Source organism: Sus scrofa, chromosome 1 (assembly GCF_000003025.6).
Source record: "Sus scrofa isolate TJ Tabasco breed Duroc chromosome 1, Sscrofa11.1, whole genome shotgun sequence".
Lineage (NCBI taxonomy): Eukaryota > Metazoa > Chordata > Mammalia > Artiodactyla > Suidae > Sus > Sus scrofa.
Window position 1 is genome coordinate 96,739,831 of NC_010443.5, and position 26,559 is coordinate 96,766,389.

Genomic DNA, 26,559 nt, shown 5'->3' on the forward strand with positions numbered 1-26,559 from the left:
AGGATACCCTGATCCTTCCTTGTTTCAGCTGTTTCCACTGGAGTATGAACTTGGGCAGTATCCTGACATAAACGAGTAAAAGGTGTGTTGCAATGTCTTACATGAAAATAACATCAGACCAGGGTCTCTCTCTTTTTTTTTTTTTTGTCTTTTCACCATTTCTAGGGCCGCTCCCTCGGCATATGGAGGTTCCCAGGCTGGGGTCTAATTGGAGCTGTAGCCGCTGGCCTACACTAGAGCCACAGCAATGCGGGATCCCAGCCGCGTCTGCAACCATAGCTCATGGCAACACCAGATCCTTAAAACCCACTGAGCAAGGCCAGGGATCGAACCCACAACCTCATGGTTCCTAGTTGGATTCGTTAACCACTGAGCCACGACAGGAACTCTTTCTTTTTAAAATTCTGTATGGCTCATAGGCTGTAGGAATTCCTTCAATTAACTACTTCTTTTTAATCTGTTCGGTGGCTCAAACTCGGATTCATGCATCAGATCTTTGTAAGGCCAGAACGCTGCCTCTAAGTGCCAAATAAGTGAGTTACTCATATGAGCCAAGTAATCAACTAAGGATCCCGAACATTTCTCTGGTTCAGCTACAAGGCCCTCATGGCTCAGAGATCATCCATCTCCAGCTCAGGTGTGACCAAGAGGCATCAATACCTGCTCCAAAGTTTCAAAAGTAACTTAGGTCATTGTATAACAGTTGCTCATGTGTCTTCTTGATGGATGTCAGCAATTCAGTTAATTCATTGAAGAAAAAAACGGAATGTGAATGTTTACTTTCATTAAATCTGTGCTCAGTGATTTTACATTAAAGAACATATACGTCTTACACACAAAATGAGATTGTTAACATCGACAGGTCTATACTAAGGTACAAAAACAAGTGCTTGACTTGGAAATTTAACTTTATTTACAAGTGTTCTCCTATAAACAAAGATGCCATTCCACCCCCCTTTAAAATATTATAACTGATAATTTCCAGAAAAAAACCATTTATATAGTTTTAATCTTTCTGCACAAAGCAGAATTATGGGATAAGAAAATATGGGATGGTCAAAGACATAAAAACAAAATAATAACCAATTTATCCGCCACGAATGCTCTATTGACTGACAGAATGAAGAATTACAAATCACGTCCCTTAATGTGCTACTTCAAGAAACAGAAATGTGATGATTTGGGGAGGTAAATGCTTCACGATAAAGTCTTCTTATACAGTACAGCTTAAGGGTGATTATTTAGGACTGCTCCTGTAGGCTTTTATGCTGATTGTAAAAAATAACCCATCATTGTTTAAAAGGGCATAGACTTTTCTACACAGATATCTTTACCAATGGACATATGTAGATACTATTCTGGTCTCATCATTCAGGCCAATTAATAAAATAACAAATGCATGAACAAACTTAAAAACACAATCATCCGTGTGACTATCTGACTTACAAAATTAGAATTCTCCCTGAAATCAGAGAGTATTACTCCTCAATAGTTAGCAAAAATTTGATTTTTCATATGAGACAGTATACAGACAAAATATTTAACCAAAGAGCTCAAAATAAAATCACTTTATATGTAGTAATAACTTTTTAAAAAAATGTTTAAATTTTGTCTAGAAGGATAATCATTCTCACATCATAACTAAGTCACAAGGAACTTCAAAACTTTGAAAAAAAAAATTCATCCCTGAGAAGTGAAAGAGAAAAATCTCCAATAACACATAAGTGACAGTCCTGTACCCATTAAACAATCTTTACCATAGCGTGAACTTTTATTAAAAGTTAGCAATCAAATGTATTCCAATCCTGCATAGTTACTGCCTCTGATGATCTGACCTTTTTGTAATGAAACCATAAGTGCAATATTTTAAAAAATCAGATAAATAGGGACTCTGGTTTTACTCTCAGGTTTACACTTTGTCAAGTCCAAGGAGAGCCAGCTAAGATATGTATATTCCAACAAAGACTGAAGTAGTAACTTCTGCTGGCAGCTCTTCCTCTGATGAGTCTCCATTTCCTCTGTGGATCTTCACCCAAATAGTAAAAGTAATACAATTGCAATTGAGTTTACTATTATCAATGGCACTGCAAAGAAAAAAAAAGTTTTTATTATAAAGAAAATATCAGGAAAAAGCTAAGTCATGGTTACTAGCATCCAGGAAGGATGGAAATATTTAACAATACGTCGTCATGATCACATTGCAAATCCTTACAACGTTCAAACATGCACTGGATCATATAAAACTTATTTGAAAGAGGGCCATGTGACTGGGGATAAAGGGTCACACTGGTACAACGACATCAATACAAAATCATCTGTGCAAAGTGCTGGTGCAGCTCTGGGGACGCAGAAGCACACTGGACCCACATGGCTCCCAGTGACACTTGACATTAGACATACAAAGAATGGAGTTCCTGTCGTGGTGCAGCCGAAACAAATCCAACTAGGAACCATGATATTTGCAGTTCGATCCCTGGCCTTGATCAGTGGGTTAAGGATTTGGCGTTGCTGTGGCTGTGCCATACACCAGCAGCTGTAGCTCCGATTAGACCCCTAGTCTGGGAACCTCCATATGCCACAAGTGTGGCTTTAAAATGACCAAAGACAAAAACAAACAAACAAAAAAGATCCTCTAGGGAGTCTCCATTGTGGTGTAGCAGAAACAAATCCAACTAGTATCCATCAGGATGCGGGCTCGATCCCTGGCCTTGTTCAGTGGGTTAAGGATCTGGCATTGCCCTGAGCTGTAGCGCAGGATGGCAGCTGTAGCTCCGATTCAATCCCTAGTCTAGGAACATCCACATGCTCCAGGTGCAGCCCTAAAAAGGAAAGAGAAAAAAAAAAAAAAAAAAAAAAAAGATTCTCTAGCTTCATCACTAAATTAAGAATGAACTTACTGTCATTCTATCCAAAGATGTGATTAAAGCAATTTACAAAGAAGAAGAGAGACAGGGATAGAAAGAGACCTTAATTTTAACGATTTTAAATGAAAGGTTTTGAACTTTTCTTTCCTGAGTTGCTCTAAAATATTTTCTAGTAAAATAGCAGATATGGAACCTGTATTTTTCACCTAAAAGTCTTTCAGGACTCTAGCAACAGAGTTTCCAAAACCACCATGGTTTTTCAATTCTGAGAGGTAACATACAAGCAGATTACATCACTGAGTGTTCTGTTTGCATCAACCAGTTTAGACAGAAGAAATAAGAGGCAAGCTAGGAAAGAAACCAGTAACCTTTTTTTGTGTGTGTGTCTTTTTGCCATTTCTTGGGCCGCTCCCGTGGCATGTGGAGGTTCCCAGGCTAGGGGTCAAATCAGAGCTATAGCTGCTGGCCTACACCAGAGCCACAGCAACGCGGAATCCTAGCTGCATCTGCAACCTACACCACAGTTCACGGCAACGCCGGATCCGGATCCTTAACCCACTGAGCAAGGCCAGGGATCCAACCCGCAACCTCATGGTTCCTAGTCGGATTCGTTAACCACTGAGCCATGACGGGAACTCCGAAACCAGTAACTTTTAAACAGTAAAGCCAAGTTAAAGAGAAAAGTTCCCACTAGAAAAATGGTATGTGACAGTATTCACACTTGCAAGCTTTGCTGCTTAAATCAAACCACAAAATTAAAACATAAGAGTGTTCCACTAGTTTTTCTTCTTACCTCTCATCACGGTTCTTACAGATCGAATCAGATTCATTAGTTGAGATTTAATTCCTGGCTCTTCTCCGAATCCACCAATTCCCTGGTCTGTTCCCCAGCCAACTGTATAACATAAAGATGATTAGCTGTGTTAAAATGTATTATGCGCTCACCTTGCTCCCTCATTAGGTACCTTCTAAAAAATGATTTTTGAGCCTTTGCCAGAGATACAAAATGTAAAGTCATATGACTTTAAAATCTTAGAGTGTATTTCTTACTTTTGATAAGCAACGCCAACTCATTTAAGTTCCATTTTGAAGTTACGAAATCAACTACAGTCTAATAAATTATTTCATGGCATTGAGTTTGGTAAAGATGAGTGTTGTGACACCCTGACGGTTTTCTTTCTCCTTTTTTTAAACTAACAAAACATTTTTCAGGTGAGAACTGAAAGCCAAAGCATACTGTCAAATTGAATAATTAATTAACTCAATTCAGAAGTTATAAAACCCCACGTAAATTATCAGTATAGAAGCGTTCCAGCTGAGCTTCACTACCTATATCACCTGGGAAAATGTTTTTTTTTTTTTTATAATTTTTTTTATTTTCCCACTGTACAGCAAGGGGGTCAGGTTATCCTTACATGTATACATTACAATTACATTTTTTCGGAGTTCCCATCGTGGCGCAGTGGTTAACGAATCCGACTAGGAACCATGAGGTTGCGGGTTCGATCCCTGCCCTAGCTCAGTGGGTTAAGGATCCAGCATTGCCGTGAGCTGTGGTGTAGGTTGCAGACAAGGCTCGGATCCCGCGTTGCTGTGGCTCTGGCGTAGGCCAGTGGCTACAGCTCCGATTCAACCCCTAGCCTGGGAACCTCCATATGCCGCAGGAGCGACTCAAGAAATAGCAACAACAACAAAAGCCAAAAAAAAAAAAAAAGAAAAAAATTACATTTTTTCCCCCACCCTTTCTTCTGTTGCAACATGAGTATCTAGACATAGTTCTCAATGCTATTCAGCAGGATCTCCTTGTAAATCTATTCTAAGTTGTGTCTGATAAGCCCAAGCTCCCGATCCCTCCCACTCCCTCCCCCTCCTATCAGGCAGCCACAAGTCTCATCTCCAAGTCCATGATTTTCTTTTCTGAGGAGATGTTCATTTGTGCTGGATATTAGATTCCAGTTATAAGTGATATCATATGGTATTTGTCTTTGTCTTTCTGGCTCATTTCACTCAGTATGAGATTCTCTAGTTCCATCCATGTTGCTGCAAATGGCATTATGTCATTCTTTTTTATGGCTGAGTACTAATCCATTGTGTATATATATATAGGCCATGTCTTCCTAATCCAATCATCTGTCGATGGACATTTGGGTTGTTTCCATGTCCTGGCTATTGTGAATAGTGCTGCAATGAACATGCGGGTGCATGTGTCTCTTTTAAGTAGAGTTTTGTCCGGATAGATGCCCAAGAGTGGGATTGCGGGGTCATATGGAAGTTCTATGGATAGATTTCTAATGTATCTCCAAACTGTTCTCCATAGTGGCTGTACCAGTTTACATTCCCACCAACAGTGCAGGAGGGTTCCCTTTTCTCCACAGCCCCTCCAGCACTTGTTATTTGTGGATTTATTAAGGATGGCCATTCTGACTGGTGTGAGGTGATATCTCATGGTAGTTTTGATTTGCATTTCTCTTATAATCAGCGATGTTGAGCATTTTTTCATGTGTTTGTTGGCCATCTGTATATCTTCTTTGGAGAAATGTCTATTCAGGTCTTTTGCCCATTTTTCCATTGATTGATTGGTTTTTTTGCTGTTGGGTTGTATAAGTTGTTTATATATTCTAGAGATTAAGCCCTTGTCGGTTGCATCATTTGAAACTGTTTTCTCCCATTCTGTAAGTTGTCTTTTTTTTTCTTTTGGGTTTCCTTTGCTGTGCAAAAGCTTTTCAGTTTGATGAGGTCCCATGGGTTTATTCACCTGGGAAAATGTTAACGTAAACCTGGTCACAGCTGGGTTAGGCCTTTACCGTCTGCTCTAACCTGCCAGCAGAGGCACATCACCCCCCCCCTTTTTTTTTTTTTTTTTTTTTTTTAATTTTAAGGCCAGGGGCGCACCTGAAGCACATGGAGATTCCCAGGCTAGGGGTCGAATCAGAGCTACAGCTGCCGGCCTACACCACAGCCACAGCTACCCCAGATCTGAATCTTGTCTGAGACCTACACCACAGCTCATGGCAACACCAGATCCCTAAGCTACTGAGTGAGGCCAGGGATTGAACCTGCAACCTCATGATTCCTAGTTGGATTCTTTTCTGCGGAGCCACGATGGGAACTCCAAGGCACATCTTTTTAACTTGAACATTCCTCTCCATTTGTCAATACTGATGTAAGGAATTTAGCTTATTATCCTACTCCACTTATTTTTTGTAAATGAGTTTTACCCTCTTCCATGTCATTTTCCTGACAGTATAAATCATTACTTCTTCACTTTTATCTGCTAGTTCTTTTTTTATTGCCTTATACCTTCTTCTGGAGGCTCACATGTCCTCATTTCTGCAGTGTCCTTCTCTTGTCCTCATTTCAGGTCCACTTTTCTTATATCTATTTTTTTTTGTTAAATCTCATATGACTACAGGGCTTAATTAATTCCTGACATGCTAACTCTCAAAACTGTAGAGAAAAAGTATTTTATACATAAAAGAACCAAGAATCAGGTATCAGGATTTCTCTTTGCTTAACCAACTTCTACTTGGTTGCTTACTTTTTTTTTTTTTGGTCATAGCAACACTGAGATATGTTGTGGTATAAAACCAATTTAAAATTCAACTTCATGGAGTTCCCGTCCTGGCGTAGTGGAAAAGAATCCGACTAGGAACCATGAGGTTGTGGTTCGATCCCAGGCCTCGCTCAGTGGGTTAAGGGTCTGGCGTTGCCATGAGCTGTGGCGTAGGTCGCAGACACGGCTTGGATCTGGCGTTGCTGTGGCAGTGGTGTAGGCTGGTGGCTACAGCTCCGATTAGACCCCTAGGCTTGGGAACCTCCATATGCTGCTGGTGCGGCCCTATAAAGACAAAAAGACAAAAAAAGAAAAAAATTCAAGTTCACAACAGAGCTGATGTGCTTTGACTCTTTTCATCCTTCAAGGCCCAGCTCACCTACGCTTTCAGCCTTCCCAGTTCCACAGGGGTGTCACTCTTTTCTGAACTTCTGCAGCACAACCTCCATCACAGCAGTTACTATCACAGACTCTATTATCTCTTGCCAGACTCTTTGAACAGATGTCTGTGCAATCTCATCTTGACCTCTTTCTCCCTTACAGGGTAGATCTTTCTAGCTCACAACATGGGATGATTTCCACTCCCTACTAAGGGAAATTAAAACCTCCTTGAATGTTAGCCTTATAACACAACCCTCCAGGTATTCCTACTCATTCTCAATTACCCACTAATTGCTTGCATGTCATAGGCAGCTTCTGAATCTACTTCTGACTTCAATGTCAAGGCCTTTCCTAATCCCCTCCGATGTCATAAGAAACCTTTCTCTTTGTTCCTCAAATAGTTAACTACTGAGTAAATTATATTATAAATTAATGGAATACAGGAACGGAATTTAGTCTTGTCTTTACTTTTCCCCTCCCCTCCACCCCAGAGCAAGTACTCAGTAAATGTTTGTGGAATTAAACTGAATTTTAGCAGACCGAGTTAATCTTGGATAAGGAAGATAAGGTAAATTCTAGGGTCACAGGTAAAATTTCCAAAGAATCATGTTTCTTCTATTATTTTTTTTTTATTGCTTTGCTTTTTGGGGCTGCACCTGCAGCATATGGAAGTCCCCAGGCTAGGGGTCGAATAGGAGCTACAGCTGCTGGCCTACACCACAGCAATGCGGGATCCAAGCCTCGTCTGTGACCTACACCACAGCTCACAGCAACGCCAGATCCCCGACCCACTGTGCAAGGCTGGGGATTAAACCTGAAACCTTATGGATACCAGTCAGGTTTGTTTCCACTGCACCACAACAGGGAACTCCTTTCTTTAAGACATATGAATTATAACATCAACCAATCATTCAACAGTAGCTCTGGGGAAGGGGTGAAGAACTCCTTCAATATAAAATGTATACAGCTATCCAAGCTAAAAGCAATCTCAGGGGCTAGAGATGCCATTTGCTTCCTACTTCTGGATCTACCTCTCCCCCCGGCAAGAAAATACACTTATGCTACTTCTCCAATATTTAGTTCTACTATATTACAAGTTCTACTCTAATTTCTTCCTTTGTTCTTTTCTTTCTTTCTTTTATCTTTTTAGGGTTGCATATGGAGGTTCTCAGGCTAGGGGTCCAATCAGAGCTGTAGCTGCTGGCCTATACCACAGCCAAAGTAATGCTGGATCTCAGCTGTCTGCAACTGACACCACAGCTTATGGCAATGTCAGATCCTTAATCCACTGAATGAAGCCAGGGATCGAACCCGCATCCTCATGGATGCTAGTCGGGTTTGTTAACTGCTGAGCCACGACAGGAACTCCAATTCTACTCTAATTTCTTTTTTCCACATATCTGTCTCACTCTTCCAGGTAACTTGATCAGCATTCTCTACAACCTGGCAGTCTTTTTCTAATCTAAGTTCAAAGGCGTAATACCAACCTTAAACTACTTATAATGTGGTAAAAACAATTTCATAATGGCATCTCTAGACAGACATAAGACAGAAAATGACCTCCACCACCAGCTGTATCATTTTCCAAACCAGTTCATATAAACCTACTTAACAGCTCTGCATAATAAAAAAGCAACCTTGTTCTGGTTAAACATAATGATTACTTTAAGGATGGAAAAAGATTTCCCTCTTTTTGGAGTTCCTGACTAGGTCTGAAAATTGAATTGATAAAGGCAGGAAAAAGCAAATTTTATTAAGTCTTTACATGTACCTAGCAGACTTCACAAGAAAATGAAGGCCCTGGAGTGTCCGTTGTGGCACAGCGGAAAGAATCCAACTAGGAACCATGAGGTTGTGGGTTTAATCCCTGGCCTTGCTCAGTGGGTTGAGGCTCCAGCGTTGCTGTGTGCTGTGGCATAGGCCGGGAGCTGTAGCTCTAATTGTACCCCTAGCCTGGGAACCTCCATATGCTGTGGGTGTAGCCCTAAAAAGAAAAAGGAAAAAAAAAAAAAAAAAAAAAGGAAAAACAAGAGAGAATTCTCCGGGCTCTTAGAGAGGTCAATCTGGATGATAAAAAAACACATTGATGAGTGACTTAGCAGAGAAAGCTGAAACCTAAACCCTAAACAAAAAACTGAAGAGAATGATGCTGAGGCCCCTGGAAAGTTAACTTAAAAATGCCAGTGACGGTGACACAGTGGAAACACAGGAAGACTAACTGAAAGTCTCAGCTCTTGGTGCTCCTCTGGCCCCTCCCATTCCCTTCCCTAGATAAAAATTATAGGCAAGTGTCCCTCTGTTATCCTTTCGTTAGACAGGAGGTCTACTCTCAGCAGAGACTGAACCATGGAAATGCTGGGCCTGGGGACAGGCTGGAGAATGGACTGAAGGGAAAATCCGCAAACCTAAGTGTCAGATTCTTGCCCACATTCCCTGCTTGTGAATACCTGGAGACACATATTAATCAAACTGGCCAAAATTAAACACAAAGAGAAAATATTGAAAGCAGCTAGGGAAAAGAAACAAATAACATACAAGGGAACCCCGATAAGTGATAATGTTATCGGCAGATTTTTCAGCAGAAATGCTGCAGGCCAAAAGGGAGTGGCATGATATACTTAACGTGATGAAAGGAAAAAACCTCCAACCAAGATTACTTTACCCAGCAAGGCTCTCATTCAGATTTGAAGGAGAAATCAAAAGCTTCACAGATAAGCAAAAGCAAAGAAAATTCAGCAACACTAAACCAGCTTCACAACAAATACTAAAGGAAATTCTCCAGGCAGAAAAGAAAAGACAGCAACATGAAACAAAAGTACCACAAATGACAAGGCTCACCAGTAAAGGTATATATAACAGTAAAGATACAAAATCATCCACACACAATTATGCCACCAAAATCAGAAATCGTGAGAAGAGGAGGGTACAAATGCAGGACATTGGAGATGCACTTGCAATTAAGAGACCAACAACGTAAAACAATCTCTCATATATATATATATAATACCCTTATATCAAAACTTCAGAATAGCCACAAACCAAAAATCTACAATTGATACATAAATAAGAAAAACCAACTCAAATACAACACTAAAGATAGTCATCAAACCAGACAAGAGAGAACAAGAGGAGAAGGGAAGAAAAAAGAGCAACAAAAACAAATCCAAAGCAATTAATAAAATGGCAATAAGAACATACATATCAATAATTACCTTAAATGTCAATGGAATAAAAGCCCCAACCAAAAGACACAAACTGGCTGAATGGATACAAAAACAAGATACGTACTATATGCTGTCTTCAGGAGACCCACTTCACTTCTAGGGACACGTACAAATTGAAAGTGAGAGGATGGAAGAAAATATTCCATGCAAACAGGAATCAAAAGAAAGCTGAAGTAGCAATACTCATAACATACAAAATAGACTTTAAAATGAAGAATATTTTAAGAGACAAGGAAGGTCACTACATAATGATCAAAGGATCAATCCAAGAAGAAGATATAACAATTTTAAATACCTACCCACCAGCATAGGTTCACCACAATATGTAAGGCAACTGCTAACATCCTTAAAAGGACAAATCAACAATAACACAGTAATAATGGGGGACTTTTACACCCCACTTACAGCAATGGACAAATCATCCAGACAGAAATTCAATAAGGAAACATAGGCCCTGAATGAAGCATTAGACCAGATGGACTTAATAAATACTTACAGGACATTCCATCCCAAAGCAACAGAATACACATTCTTCTCAGGTGCACATGGAACATTCGCTAAGATTGATCACATCCTGGGCTACAAATCAAACCTCGGTAACTTTAAGAAAACTGAAATCATATCAAGCATCTTCTCCAACCACAACACTATAAGACTGGAAATCAACAACAAGAAAAAAACTGAAAAAAACACAAACACGTGGAGATGAAACAACATGCTACTAAACAACCAATGGATCACTGAAGAAATCAAAGAGGAAATTAAAAAATACCTAGAAGCAAATGACAACAAAGATACAACACTCCAAAACCTATGGGATGCAACAAAAGCCGTTCTAAGAGGAAAGTTTATAGCAATACAAGCCCACCTCAGGGAACAAGAAAAAGCTCAAATAAACAAGCTAACTTTACATCTAAAGCAGCTCGAGAGAGAACAGACAAGACCTAAAGTTAGTAGAGGGAAAGAAATCATAAAGATCAGAGCAGAAATCAACAAAATAGAAATGAAGAAAACCATAGAAAAGATCAACAAAATTGATAAACGCTTAGCCAGACTTATCAAAAAAAAGAAAAGAATCAAATCAATAAAATTAGAAATGAAAAAGGAGAAGTAACAACGAACATCACAGAAATACAAAGGATCATAAGAGACTACTATGTGCAACTATATGCCAATAAAATGGAAAACCTAGAAGAAATGGACCAATTCTTAGACAAGTACAATCTTCCAAGACTAAACCAAGATGAAATAGAAAAAATGAATGGACCCATCACAAGAACTTAAATTGAAACTGTGATTAAGAAACTTCCAACAAATACAAGTCCAGGACCAGACAGCTTCACAGGCGAATTCTATCAAACATTTAGAGAAGAGCTAACACCTCTCCTGAAACTATTTCAAAAAATCACAGAGGAAGGGATACTCCCAAACTCATTCTATGAGGCCACCGTCACCCTGATACCAAAACCAGACAAAGATACCACAAAAAAGAAAACTACAGGCTAATCTCACTGATGAACATCAATGCAAAAATCCTCAACAAAATACTAGTAAACTGCATCCAACAATACATTAAAAAGATTGTACATCCTGAATGAGTGGGATTTATCCCATAGATGCAAGGGTTCTTCAATGACCTGCAAATCAATCAGTGTAATACACCACATTAACAAACTGAAGACTAAAAACCGTATGATCCTCTCAATAGACTGGAAAAAGCCTTTGACGAAATCCAACGCCCATTTGTTTATTTTTCTTTTTATTGTCGATACTCTGATAGGTGGATCCGAGAAGATGTTGCTGTCATTTATGTCAGAGAGTGTCTGGCCTATGTTTTCCTCTAAGAGTTTGATGGTGTCTGGTCTTATATCTAGGTCTTTAATCCATTTTGAGTTGATTTTTGTGTATGGTGTTAGGGAGTGTTCTAATTTCATTCCTTTACATGTGGCTATCCAGTTTTCCCAGCACCATTTATTGAACAAGCTGTCCTTTCTCCATTGTATATTCTTGCCTCCTTTGTCATAGATTAGTTGGCTGTAGGTGCGTGGGTTTAATTCTGGGCTTTCAATCTTGTTCCACTGATCTATATTTCTGTCTTTGTGCCAGTACCATGCAGTTTTGATGACTGTTGCTTTGTAGTATAGTCTAAAGTCCAGGAGCCTGATTCCTCCAGCTCCATTTTTCTTTTTCAGGATGTCTTTGGCTATTCTAGGTCTTTTGTGTTTCCAAACAAACTTTAAAATATTTTGTTTGAGTTCGGTGAAAAATGTCCTTGGTAATTTGATTGGGATTGCACTGAATCTGTATATTGCCTTAGGTAGTATAGTCATTTTGATAATATTAACTCCTCCAATCCAGGAGCATGGTATATCTTTCCATCTATTTGTGTCATCTTTGGTTTCTTTCATCAGTGGCTTACAGTTTTTAGAGTACAGGTCTTTTGTCTCTTTAGGTAGGTTTACTCCGAGGTACTTTATTCTTTTGGATGCAATGGTAAGCGGGATTGCTTCCCTAATTTCCTTTTCTGCTCTTTCATTGTTAGTGTATAGAAACGCTGTCGATTTCTGTGTATTGATTTTGTATCCTGCGACTTTGCCAAATTCGTGGATGAGCTCTAACAGTTTTCTGGTAGAGTCCTTAGGATTCTCTAGGTATAGTATCATGTCATCTGCAAATAGGGGTAGTTTTACTTCTTCCTTTCCAATTTGGATTCCTTTTATTTCTTTTACTTCTCTGATTGCTGTGGCTAGGACTTCCAGAACTATGTTGAAGAGTGGTGGCGAGAGCAGACATCCTTGTCTTGTTCCTCATCTCAGTGGGAATTCTTTCAGCTTTTCACCATTGAGAATGATGTTCGCTGTGGGTTTGTCATATATTAGTGTGTCTTTCCATCTATTTGTGTCATCTTTGATTTCTTTCATCAATGGCTTATAGTTTTCAGAGTACAGGTCTTTTGTCTCTTTAGGTAGGTTTACTCCTAGGTATTTTATTCTTTTGGATGCAATGGTAAGCGGGATTGCTTCCCTAATTTCTCTTTCTGCTCTTTCATTGTTAGTGTATAGAAATGCTGTCGATTTCTGTGTATTGACTTTGTATCCTGCGACTTTGCCAAATTCGTGGATGAGCTCTAACAGTTTTCTGGTAGAGTCTTTAGGATTCTCTAGGTATCTTATCATGTCATCCACAAATAGTGATAGTTTTACTTCTTCTTTTCCCATTTGGATTCCTTTTATTGCTGTAGCTAGGACTGATTGCTGTGGCTAGTACTGATTGCTGTGGCTAGGACTTCCAAAACTATGTTGAATAGTAGCGGCATCCTTGTCTTGTTCCTTGTCTTTTTCTTCATCTCAGTGGGAATTCTTTCACTTTTTCACCATTGAGAATGATGTTCACCGTGGGTTTGTCATATACAGCCTTTATTATGTTGAGGTAGGTTCCCTCTGTGCCCACGTTCTGAAGTGTTTTTATCAGAAATGGGTGTTGGAACGGACATCACAGAAATACAAAGGATCATAAGAGACTACTATGTGCAACTATACGCCAATAAAATGGAAAACCTAGAAGAAATGGACAAATTCTTAGACAAGTACAATCTTCCAAGACTAAACCAAGATGAAATAGAAAAGATGAATGGACCCATCACAAGAACTGAAATTGAAACTGATTAAAAAACTTCCAACAGGAGTTCCCGTCGTGGCGCAGTGGTTAACGAATCCGACTAGGAACCATGAGGTTGTGGGTTCGGTCCCTGCCCTTGTTCAGTGGGTTAACGATCCGGCGTTGCTGTGAGCTGTGGTGTAGGTTGCAGATGCGGCTCGGATCCCACGTTGCTGTGGCTTTGGCGTAGGCCGGTGGCTACAGCTCCGATTCAACCCCTATCCTGGGAACCTCCATATGCCGCGGGAGCGGCCCAAGAAATAGCAACAATAACAACAACAACAACAACAACAACAACAACAACAAAAAAGACAAAAGACAAAAAAAAAAAAAAAAAAAAAAAACTTCCAACAAATAACAAGTCCAGGACCAGACGGCTTCACAGGCGAATTCTATCAAACATTTAGAGAAGAGCTAACACCTCTCCTTCTGAAACTATTTCAAAAAATCACAGAGGAAGGGATACTCCCAAACTCATTCTATGAGGCCACCATCACCCTGATACCAAAACCAGACAAAGACTCATAAAAAAAGAAAACTATAGGCCAATTTCACTGATGACCATTGATGCAAAAATCCTGAACAAAATACTAGCAAACCACATCCAACAATACATTAAAAGGATTGTACTTCATGATCAAGTGGGATTTATCCCAGGGATGCAAGGGTTCTTCAGTATCTGCAAATCCATCAGTGTGATACACCACACTAACAAACTGAAGAATAAAAACCATATGATCCTCTCAATAGACACGGAAAAAGCCTTTGACAAAATCCAACACCCATTTCTGATAAAAACCCTTCAGAAAGTGGGCATAACGGGAACCTACCTCAACACGATAAAGGCCATATACAACACCCACAGCGAACATCATTCTCAATGGTGAAAAGCTGAAAGAATTCCCACTGAGATGAGGAACAAGACAAGGATGTCTGCTCTCGCCACCACTCTTCAACATAGTTCTGGAAGTCCTAGCCACAGCAATCAGAGAAGTAAAAGAAATAAAAGGAATCCAAATTGGAAAGGAAGAAGTAAAACTACCCCTATTTGCAGATGACATGATACTATACCTAGAGAATCCTAAGGACTCTACCAGAAAACTGTTAGAGCTCATCCACGAATTTGGCAAAGTCGCAGGATACAAAATCAATACACAGAAATCGACAGCGTTTCTATACACTAACAATGAAAGAGCAGAAAAGGAAATTAGGGAAGCAATCCCGCTTACCATTGCATCCAAAAGAATAAAGTACCTCGGAGTAAACCTACCTAAAGAGACAAAAGACCTGTACTCTAAAAACTGTAAGCCACTGATGAAAGAAACCAAAGATGACACAAATAGATGGAAAGATATACCATGCTCCTGGATTGGAGGAGTTAATATTATCAAAATGACTATACTACCTAAGGCAATATACAGATTCAGTGCAATCCCAATCAAATTACCAAGGACATTTTTCACCGAACTCAAACAAAATATTTTAAAGTTTGTTTGGAAACACAAAAGACCTAGAATAGCCAAAGACATCCTGAAAAAGAAAAATGGAGCTGGAGGAATCAGGCTCCTGGACTTTAGACTATACTACAAAGCAACAGTCATCAAAACTGCATGGTACTGGCACAAAGACAGAAATATAGATCAGTGGAACAGGATTGAAAGCCCAGAATTAAACCCACGCACCTACAGCCAACTAATCTATGACAAAGGAGGCAAGAATATACAATGGAGAAAGGACAGCTTGTTCAATAAATGGTGCTGGGAAAACTGGATAGCCACATGTAAAGGAATGAAATTAGAACACTCCCTAACACCATACACAAAAATCAACTCAAAATGGATTAAAGACCTAGATATAAGACCAGACACCATCAAACTCTTAGAGGAAAACATAGGCCAGACACTCTCTGACATAAACAACAGCAGCATCTCAGATCCACCTCTTAGAGGAATGACAGTAAAAACAAAGATAAACAAATAGAACTTAATCAAACTTAAAAGTTTCTGCACAGCAAAGGAAACCCTAAACAAAATGAAAAGACTACTCACAGAATGGGAGAAAATCTTTGCAAGTGAATCAACTGACAAGGGATTAATCTCCAAAATTTATAAACACCTCCTACCGCTCCATACCAAAAAAAACCCCCAAAAAAAAAACAAAAAAAAAAAACCCATCAAAAAACGGGCAGAAGAGCTAAACAGAAAATTCTCTAAAGAAGACATGCAGATGGCCAAAAAACACATGAAAAGATGTTCAACATCACTCATTATTAGAGAAATGCAAATTAAAACCACTATGAAGTACCACCTTACACCAGCCAGAATGGCCATCATCCAAAAGTCTACAAACAATAACTGCTGGAGAGGGTGTGGAGAAAAAGGAACCCTAGTACACTGTTGGTGGGATTGTACATTGGTGCAACCACTGTGGAAAACAGTATGGAGATGCCTCAGAAAACTAAACATAGAACTACCATTTGATCCAGCAATTCCAACCCCTGGGCATCTATCCAGAGAAAACCATGACTTTTAAAGACACATGTTCTCCAATGTTCATTGCAGCACTCCCTGCAATAGCCAAGACATGGAAACAACCTAAATGTCAATCGACAGAGGAGTGGCTCAAGAAGATGTGGTACATATACACAATGGAATATTACTCAGCCATTCAAAGGAACGAAATACCGGCATTTTTAGCAACATGGATGGACCTAGAAATTATCATGCTAAGTGAAGTCAGTCAATGAGACACTAACATCAAAGGCTATCACTGACATGTGGAATCTGAAAAAAGAAGACAATGAACTTCTTTGCAGAACAGATAATGATGCACAGACTTTGAAAAACTTATGGTTTCCAAAGGAGACAGTTTGGGGGGGGGGTGCACTGGGGGTGTGGGATGGAAATCCTATAAAACTGGATTGTGATGATCATTGCACAACTATTGTAATAAATTCATTGAGTAATAAAAAAAAGTTAAAAAAAAAAGGAACTCTTGTTCTTGCTATATTAGCATAAAAAGAGCTCAAAAAAAAAAGCTGACAGTAAGTTGAAGACACATATCGGACAAGGCAAAATTAAAGAAAAAATAAAGTTAGAGTATCCATCTGTTAAAAGAACTATAGCTCCACGGAGTTCCTATTGTGGTTCCACAGGTTAAGAACCCAATATAGTATCTGTAAGGATGCGGATTCATCCCTGGCTTCACTCAGTGGGTTAAAGATGCAGCGTCGCTACAAGCTGTGGTGTAGGTCCCAGATGCGGCTTGGATCCAGTGTTGCTGTGGTGTAGGCCAGCAGCTGCAGCTCCCATTTGACCCCCAGCCTGGGAACTTCTATATGCCGCAGATGCAGCTGTAAAAAGAAAAACAAAACAAAACTGTAGGTCCAGAAAAAGAGAAGAAAAAACAGAATTACCAAAAAAATGTTAAGACACTGGGAACTATATCTAGTTACTTATGATGAAGCATGATGGAGGATTATGTGAGAAAACGAATGTATACATATTATGTATACATATTATGTATACAACCACTTTTGCTGTACAGTAGAAAATGACAGAACACTGTAAACCAATTATAATGGAAAAAATAAAAATCATTTAAAAAAAAAAAAAAAGAAAGGTTAAGGGATGATACCCCAAAACTGAGGGACATGAGCCTTCTGGCCAAAAGCACAGCCCAATGAATGAAAAGAAACCCACATATTGTTACCTTACTATAAAATTTCAGATCTCTAACAATAAAGAAAATACCCTAAAGGCTTTCAGAGAGACAACTTAGGTTACTTATAAAGAATCAGGAAACAGAATGGCATTAGACTTCTGAACATCAACAATGGACATGAGAAAATTAATACGATAAAATAAGGAATAATGCCTTCAGAACTCTGAAGAAAATTTAGTTCCAATCTAGAATTCTATACCGGAACCACAAATCAACTGGAAGAATAAAATTATGTTTTTTTTTTTAACTGTTCAGCTGTAATACTCATAGTACTAGTAATGGAAATATGGAATACAGATATCACCAATAACTGGTTGGAGTTGGGAGAGATGAAGAAGGGAAACAAGTGTATACTTGTGCTTACACAAGCATGAGTGTGCTGCTGATGGTATAATTGTGCAAAGCCCCTCCAGAGTAGTTACGTTAATGACTCCAAACTTGGAAGAGTTGAAAATCATTGCTTTTGAAGAATGGGGGAGGCTGAGGCTAGATGGAGCAGGAGGCTGCTATCTTTCTTTATAAACTGAAGAGGTCTGTGCCTTTAAGAACCACACACATATACGCTTTGATAAAAAGAAAAACGACATTTAAAAAGAAAGCCTGTAGAGATGCTCCCCTGTTGGAGAAACCCCTCTGGAATGAGACCTTCTTTCCAGAGCGTGAACATCCTGAGAGCAGGGAGACGTTCCATAAGGGGAGGGGCTTTTTTTTTTCTTTTTAGAGCCACACCCGCAGCATGTGGAGGTTCCCAGGCCAGGGGTCCAATCAGAGCTACAGCTGCCGGCCTACACCACAGCCAGAGCAACGCAGGATCTGAGCTGAGTCTGCAACCTACACCACAGCTCATGGCAATGCCGGATCCTTGACCCGCTGAGAGAGGCCAGGGATCGAACCCGCATCCTCATCGATTCTAGTCAGATTTGTTTCCGCTGTACCATGATGGGGACTCCTTGGCCACAATTTCATAAACGATCAGAGGACGCAAGTACTTTGTGGACCCTGCACTCAATTTTTATTAGAAACCTTAATTTCCAACAATCTTTTTTTAGACCTGTTCCAAAAAGATGCTTAAATGTTTTTACATAATGAGAGGAGTGACTCCCAGGGGAAAAAAAAAAAAAAAAAAAATCTTCCAACTGCTCTTCAACAAAACAGGATAAAACTCCACAATATTGAGAGTACCATAATTTAAGCATCAGCATTGCAGTAAGTTTTTTAAGAAAAGTAAGTTACTATCAGCTCTTTTAGCCTATTCTTATGCCACAAGAATGAAAAAGAAAACTGAATTTTGGGTAGAAAGAGTAAATCATTTGCCTAGATATTCCAGAGACAAATACAAAAGTGACAAGGAAAAGACCAGTTGCCAGGGATTATCTTTTACTCTAACAAATGGTTTTCTCTTCAACTGCTTAGGGAGTCTCAGTTGTTTTTTCTAATGAACCTGGCCAAAGCTGTAAAGAGCTTTTTTCTTTTTTAAAGGAGAAAGATTGAACTCAGTAGCTTTCTTTTCCATAGGGGTCTAGCAGAGAACAAATGATAAAGACTAGTCAGCAGAGGTGGCTGCCATAATTGCAGGAATGAACTTAAATAGAAAAAGTTACTCACTGAAAATACCACACATATTCTTCTGCATCCCAGACTTCAAAAAATCACATGAGGAGTTTCTATTATGGCTCAATGGATTAAGAATCCTACATAGTGTCCATGAAGATGTGGGTTCAATCCCTGACCTCACTCAGTGGGTTAAGGATCTGTCGTTGCAACAAGCTGCAGCGTAGGTTGAAGATGCAGCTCCAACACAGTGTGGCTGTGGCTGTGGTGCAGACCTCAGCTGTAGCTCTGATTCAATCCCTAGTCTGGGAACTTCCACATGCTCCAGGTGCAGGAGTAAAAAAGAGAAGGAAGGAAGGAAGGAAGGAAGGAAGGACTCTGTTAAGTAAGTTTTAAAAAAATTACCTTGATCAAAAAGATCAAGGCTGGGAGTTCCCATTGTGGCTCAGCCGAAATGAATCCGACTAGGAACCATGAGGTTGTGGGTTCAACCCCTGGCCTTGCTCAGTGGGTTAAGGATCTGGCATTGCTGTGAGCTGTGGTGCAGGTTGCAGACTCGGCTCAGATCCTGCATTGCTGTGGCTGTGGTGTAGGCCAGCAGCTGTAGCTTGACTGGATCCCTAGCCTGGGAACCTCCACATGCCTTGGGTTTGGCCCTAAAAAGCAAAAAAGGCGGGGGGCAGACTGAAAGCAAGCAGGACCCCATGGGGCCCTCCTGGGTACAAAAGCCTTTCCAGGTACCCCTTTCCATGTTTCATATTTGGAGGGAAGAGACTTTCAGCCTCCTACACCTTCCCTGGGTTCCAAAGGGCAGGTTCAGGTACTAATTAGGGAAGTGAGGGATTGCAGAAACAAGGCAAAGGCAGCAGACAAAGTACAGAGATGGGGCAGGGTCTTGGTTCCTCCTCAAGGAAGTATGTGCCGATCTGATACAGATCTCTGAGTTCTTCTATAGGAACTAAGACTCCTACCCGGGAGGATGATGGTAACTTCAGGCTAAGCATAAGGATGTGGACCCGAAACTGGTTGGAACCAGAAGGGTGCCTGGAATACCACCCTGTTACACAGTATTATAATGTCCATTATATCTCAAAGCTGGGGAGGGGGAAGAATGATGTCTCACATTTTTAAAAATTAATTTATTTTTGTCTTTTGTCTTTTTAGGGCCACACCTCCAGCATATAGAGGTTCCCAGGCTAGGTTCGAATCAGAGCTGTAGCTGCCGTCCACAGCCACAGCAATGAGGGAAACCAAGCCGCATCTGCGACCTATACCACAGCTCGTGGCAATGCCGGATCCTAAACCCACTGAGCGAGGTCAGATTGGAACCCGCGTCCTCATGGATACTAGTCAAGTTCATTAACCACTGAGCCATGAAGGGAACTCCTTCACATTTATAAATACCCACATAAGAGACTCAATTTCACCCTCTGGCCCACAAAAACCCTTTCTGAAAAAGCTGACTTTCTTCCAGCTTTGTTTTACCTTTCTCATTTAGATCTACATGCTCTTACAACTGATTTTTGGGCTTAGCATGAGGCAGAGGGTCAAGACTCATTTCTTTCTTTTTAGATACCCAGCTAACCCAGAATCATTTACTGAAGGACCATCATTTCCATCACACTCTGCTGTGTACCTTTAGCATAAATTGTGTATATAAATGTGTCTGTGTTTGGATTCTCCACTCTACACCATTGTTGTACTGTCCTACAATGTTTTAGTAAATTTCTTTCTGCTTAATCAGCTAGAATCAGACTCTGTTGCCTGCAACCAAGAACCCTGACAGGAATGAATAATTTCAGGACCTGATCCTTGAACCTCTGAGAAACAGCCTTCATTCCAATGGTTTCAAATTACCAGCCAACACGGAAAATCCCCATGTGTAAAGCCCTCCCAGACCTCCCTCTGAGCACCAGACCCGTATATGCAAATACCCATACAACATCTCCACTTAGAAGTCTTAAATGTACCTAAAAATAGGCTAATTCCTATTCCTATTTCAGAACTTAGCTTTAAATGCTGTTTCCGGAGTTCCCATCATGGCGCAGCAGAAAAGAATCTGTCTAGCAACCATGAGGTTGCAGGTTTGATCCCTAGCCCTGCTCAGTGGGTTAAGGATCTGGTGTTGCCTTGAGCTGCAGTGTAGGTCGCAGATGCATCTTGGATCTGATATTGCTGTGGCTCTGGCAGAGGCTGGCGGCTGTAGCTCCAATTAGACCCCTGGCCTGGGAACCTCCATATGCTGCGGGTGCAGCCCTCAAAAAGACAAAAGACCGAAAAAAAAAAATGCTGTTTCCTTAGGAACTGACACTATACTGATTCAACCAGGAGGGTATATATATATATATATATTCCCTTGGTTCTTATACAGTTCTCTTCCTTCAAAGCACTTAATCTTAGACTCAACTATTTGTATAATTATTTATCTGTTCTACCACTAGATTCTAAGATAATGAAACAAAGATGCTGTGTCATGCTCACTGTTACATCTTTTCTCCCTAGCTCACAGTGACTGACCTATATAAGGAATGAAAAAAAACTTCCTGCCACCAAACCTAGGAACCTCCTGCTTCTCTAGCTACTCTTTCTCCTTTTTTTTTTTTTTTTAGGACCTCGCCTGCGGCATATGGAAGTTCCCAGGCTAGAGGTCAAATTGGAGCTGCAGCTGCCAGCCTACACCAAAGCCACAGCAACACCAGATCTGAGCCACGTTTGTGACCTATACCACAGCTCACAGCAAGGCCGAATCCTTAATCCACTGAGCGAGGCCAGGGACTGAACTCGAAACCTCATGGATACTAGTTGGGTTTGTTACTGCTGAGCCATAACAGGAACTCCCTTTCCTCCTTTTTCAATGAAGAAAGCATCCCACCTCCTACTTAAAGCCATATCTTCCATCTATGCCTTAGGACCAACCCATTCATCTTCTCAGAATCCTTGAGCTACTGATTATCTTACTTCTCTCCTGTAACTTGTACTTTTCTCTCATTACTACATCCTTTCCATTAGCAATTCTTTTTTTACGAAAGTTTTAAAACATAGCCATCACTCATAATAATTGTTAATTTTTTTTTTTTTTTTTTTTTTTTTGGTATTTTCTAGGGCCTCATTTGTGGCATAGGGAGGTTCCCAGGCTAGGGGTCGAATCAAAGCTGTAGCTGCTGGCCTACACCACAGCCACAACAACGCTAGATCCAAGCTGAGTCTGCCGGCCTACACCACAGCTCATGGCAACGCCAGATCCTTAACCCACTGAGCAAGGCCAGGGAAGGAACCCGAAACCTCACGGTTCCTAGTTGGCTCGTTAACCACTAAGCCATGACAGGAACTCCCAATAATTGTTGATTTTTACCTTATGTTCTTTACCATTTTTTTCCTGCTTGACACTTTAAAAACAAATTATTGGCCTAGAATATTTCACTCCTAAATATTTCAGTATGCATCTTTATCACACTAACAAGATATACAGTGATTCCTTAGTATAACCTAGTATCTAGTCCATATTCAAATTTATGCAAATGTTCTCCAAATGACTTTTACAGTTGACATGTTTGAATGAGAATTCAATCAAGGTCCTCATGCTACATATGAATATCTCCCTTACATCTCTCTCTTTTTTGTCTTTCTTATATTTTGTACATTTGCCTCAGCGGTCACTTTCTCCTGGCACTAGTGTTACGTGTTAGTTATTATTGTGATTAGACCTACTCAACTTATACACCATCTCTATGTGCCCTATTTGGAACAATGCTTTTCACATCCACTCTTCTACACTTCCAATCTGTTCTCCACACAGTAGTGGGAAGAATCTTGCAATTAATACAAATCTGGTCATATCACTGCCCTGTTTACCACCTTCCCACACCAGCTCTCACGCCTCACCTCCTGACCCTTCACCTAGTTAGCGTTTACTCATTTATCAGATTTTGGGTTAGACTCACTTCCTCCAAGCTTTCAAAGACTCACAAGTTGGTATCTCCCAGCACTTCTCTTTCGTAACATTCTGCATACTTGTTATTGGTACTTGTTCAGTTTTTACTTAGATGAACTTTATAAGGGCAGGGTAAGTGTTGCAAACTCAGCCCCTAAGATAAGGGCCTGGCACATAGTTTGTGCTCAATAAATCTCTGCCGAAGGAATAAATGAAATGAGTCCATCTTGCTCATGGGTTTTTCAGTGATCTACACTAACATATTTTGGTATGCTCTGACAAATGATGCACATCCTGCAGTATCCTGCCTTGACTGTGCCTCACAGAAAGAACCAGCCTGCTCAAGTGGCTCGGAGGTCGCTGGGTTGCAGTTGCGAGACCCATAACTTCTGTAGTCTTTGTATTCTTAGACGTGGCAATAAGCTGTGACGAATAAACTTCTCCTGGAATGTGGATGGCTAATGTCGTGATAATCCCAACACTTTCCCTTTCCTCTGTCCCCAAAGCCCAGGAACCTCCAAGACCCTCCATAAATTCTTTCTTCTAATTGCCTATGCTCCATAATGAGCCACGCTCCTCCCTCTTTAACTCGCACCCCTGGTTTTTGACGATTAAAGGCAGCCACGGCGAAGTTTGCTAAGTTTCTAACCTAAACTAGTCGCAGGCAGGGGCGTCCCTGGCTCATTTCCGCATCCTCCCATCCCGACCCCCAGGTGCGGCACACAGTGGGCGTCTGCGGAACAAGCTTCACCCCGCGGCTGAGTCCAAACCCGGCGAAACAGAAGTGGCTCGGGTTCCGCCCCCAACGAAGGGCCCTAAGAGGCGAGCCCTCGGCCGCCCGCCTGTCCCGGCCTAGGTGGATTCCTCACGCGGCCCGACCAGGGTCCGCGCCCCCGGAGCTCCGCCGCCGCCGCCGCTCAGCCCGGCCCCGCGGCACCACTCACTGTTCTTGAGGAAGCGCTCCTCGTGCAGCACGGCGATGGCATTGACGCAGAGCAGGGCTGCCTGCAGCAGCGAGTACAGCGTAAAGGCCATAGCCAACCGCCCCAAGGCCCAGCCGATCCCTCTCCCGCCGCGGCAGGGGACGTGGCGCCACCACCGCCGGCACTTCCTACGGCAGCCGCCGAGGCCCGAACCGCGCTTCTGAGAAGCTCCGCCCCCATCCGGCTGAGACCCGCCCCGCACTCCCACCCACAGGGCCGCCTTGCGGTGCAGACCTGCGCGGTCCACTGCCCCAGCTGGGACAATCCCGAAGCACCGGCTTTGAGACCAGCCAGCATCGAGGCGCTGAAAATGTAAAATACACAGGAAGAAACGGAGAACGTAAAATCTCCCAGTAATTTAAAACTGCCGATTACATGTTGAAATGATATTTTGACTATATTAGGTCAATAAAGTAAATTACTAACATTAATTTTCGGGGCTTGTTGATACACTTATTGTCTTTGTAAAATAATACACTCAATAAGTTGATATACTTATTGTCTTTGTAAAATCTTCACGGAAAATTGAAGTTTGGTTGAACTCTCAGCAGCCCGTTCGTGAGCTGTAAAGAAGATTGCCCTCTGAGCTACTCGATCTTTTTTTCCGGGCAGGCGACCTTTGGGAACAAACAATTCTACCTCTTCTTTTTCACTTCTTTCTTTCTTAGGCTGCTCCTTATACGCTGGATTCTCTCGTATTGCCGCATGAGCTTTCGTAAACATTTTTCCATGTCTGGAGTTACTTTTATTCTTTATGTATTGAGAGAACAGTTTCTCCTAAGCAACCTCATCTTCTTCAGTCAGGTAAAGCATGTAATCTACAACGTTCTGCCCCATGATGTGCTTTCGGTGTATCTCAGCCTTGAATTCTTTGCTTTCTGAATCATAACAAGGTTATCATTTGGTACTGTGAAGGATAGACAAGCCTCCATCTACAGCTCAATTCAGGGCCCCAAAAACTTTGTTTCCAGTAGTAGTCCTGGCAAGCCCTGCATCCAAATAACAGGTGAAGTTACCAGGTTGACTATCAATGTTTTCCATATTGTATTCATCTCCAGTCACCTCAACCTGGCCTTCACATATGTGGTCCATACTAAATCTATTAAGAAGCTTGCGGGCCAGCAGCAAGTCAGTACAATATGCTGCAGCATGATTTGTCAGGCCAATCCTCGCACCATAGTTTGGGAGTTGGTGAGTATGAGCTGCACAAACTATCATATCTCCTATACAAGCATAAGCAATCTGACAAATGATATCTCTGTTGGTTACACAAACTAACTCCCGTATTCGGGTGTGTTGTACTTATTTTTTATCTTGGATGACCAATCATTTCCCAGCATAGTAGTCAGTTTTACCCTCTTGTCTTCTTCTAGATTTCACTTGATACCTCTTGATGAAGCCCTTATTCTTGACAACTTTTACAAAGCCCATCCTGCAGAACAGAGCTCTGAATCCAAAGCATGCTGCAGAGCAGCAGGCTAGGCCTAGCACCAGTCTCAGGGTGGGGTGGAGTAGGGGGAGGCACTAACAATCATTTTTACGGTTTATTTCTACTTTTTAAAATTTTAATGTGGCTATGAAGACCTTGATCGCAACATGTGAATCTTGTCCAATACTTCTTTTTTTTTTTTTTTTTTTTTTTTTTTTTTTTTTGTCTTTTTGCTATTTCTTTGGCCGCTCCTGCGGCATATGGAGGTTCCCAGGCTAGGGGTCGAATCGGAGCTGTAGCTGCTGGCCTATACCAGAGCCGCAGCAACGTGGGATCCGAGCCGCGTCTGCGATCTACACCACAGCTCACGGCAACGCCGGATCGCTAACCCACTGAGCAAGGGCAGGGACCGAACCCGCAACCTCATGGTTCCTAGTCGGATTCGTTAACCACTGCGCCACGATGGGAACTCCCAATACTTCTTTTGTACAGTGCTGTACAAGATGCTCCCAAGAGCTGTCTGAGCTATTAATATGTAATTCCTATTTTATAGATGAAGAAAATAAACCTTTTTTTTTTTTTTTTTTTTTGGTCTTTTTAGGGCTGCACCTGAGGCATATGGAAGTTTCCAGGCTAGGGAATGAATTGGAACTCTATCTGCCAGCCTATACCACAGCCATAGCAACGCTGGATCCTAGCCTCATTTGTGATCTATACCATAGCTCAAGGCAACACCAGATCCTTAACCCAGTGAGTAGTGCCAGGGATTGAACCCATATCCTCATGGGTACTAGTCAGGTTCATTACCACTGAGCCACAACAAGAACTCCAAGAAAATAAATCTTTGATAAATAAATGTTTTAAAAAATTAAACTAAAATAACATGCCTTAAAATTACTCAGTGAGAAACATTCTCCTATTTTTTTTTTATGTAAAGTTCCCAGTCCAGGGATTGAAGCCAAGCCACAGCAACGCAGGGCTGGAGGTCAAACCTGCAGCTTCCCAGCTACAGACAGATTCTTTGCCTGCTGTGCCACAGTGGGAACTCTGCAACATTCTCCTTGATCAAACTCTAGAAGGTCCTCTGAGCTGTCTTCTCCACTAGACCTCAACTTTGGCCTAAAAAACTGAAGATTCTCAATACAAATTATTTCATCTACTCCTTTATCCCCATATTGAAAGACTTAAACACTAATATAATTTCTAACAGCTCAAGTCATACCTAGGATGACCGTAGCCCTTCTTAAAGTGCCTGCCTGGCAA

The 26,559-nt window shown here is 41.1% G+C and overlaps 1 protein-coding gene and 1 pseudogene across 1 annotated transcript; both read right to left on the reverse strand.

The window, feature by feature from the left end:
• IER3IP1 (immediate early response 3 interacting protein 1) lies at window positions 888-24,045 on the reverse strand. Its single transcript, XM_003353714.4, has 3 exons — window positions 23,829-24,045; window positions 3,658-3,759; window positions 888-2,084 (listed from the first exon to the last, which is right to left on the reverse strand). The coding sequence occupies exons 1-3, from the start codon at window positions 23,917-23,919 to the stop codon at window positions 2,029-2,031; spliced, it is 249 nt and encodes an 82-aa protein (XP_003353762.1). The 5' UTR covers window positions 23,920-24,045; the 3' UTR covers window positions 888-2,028.
• Window positions 24,363-25,310, reverse strand: LOC100521539 (annotated as a pseudogene).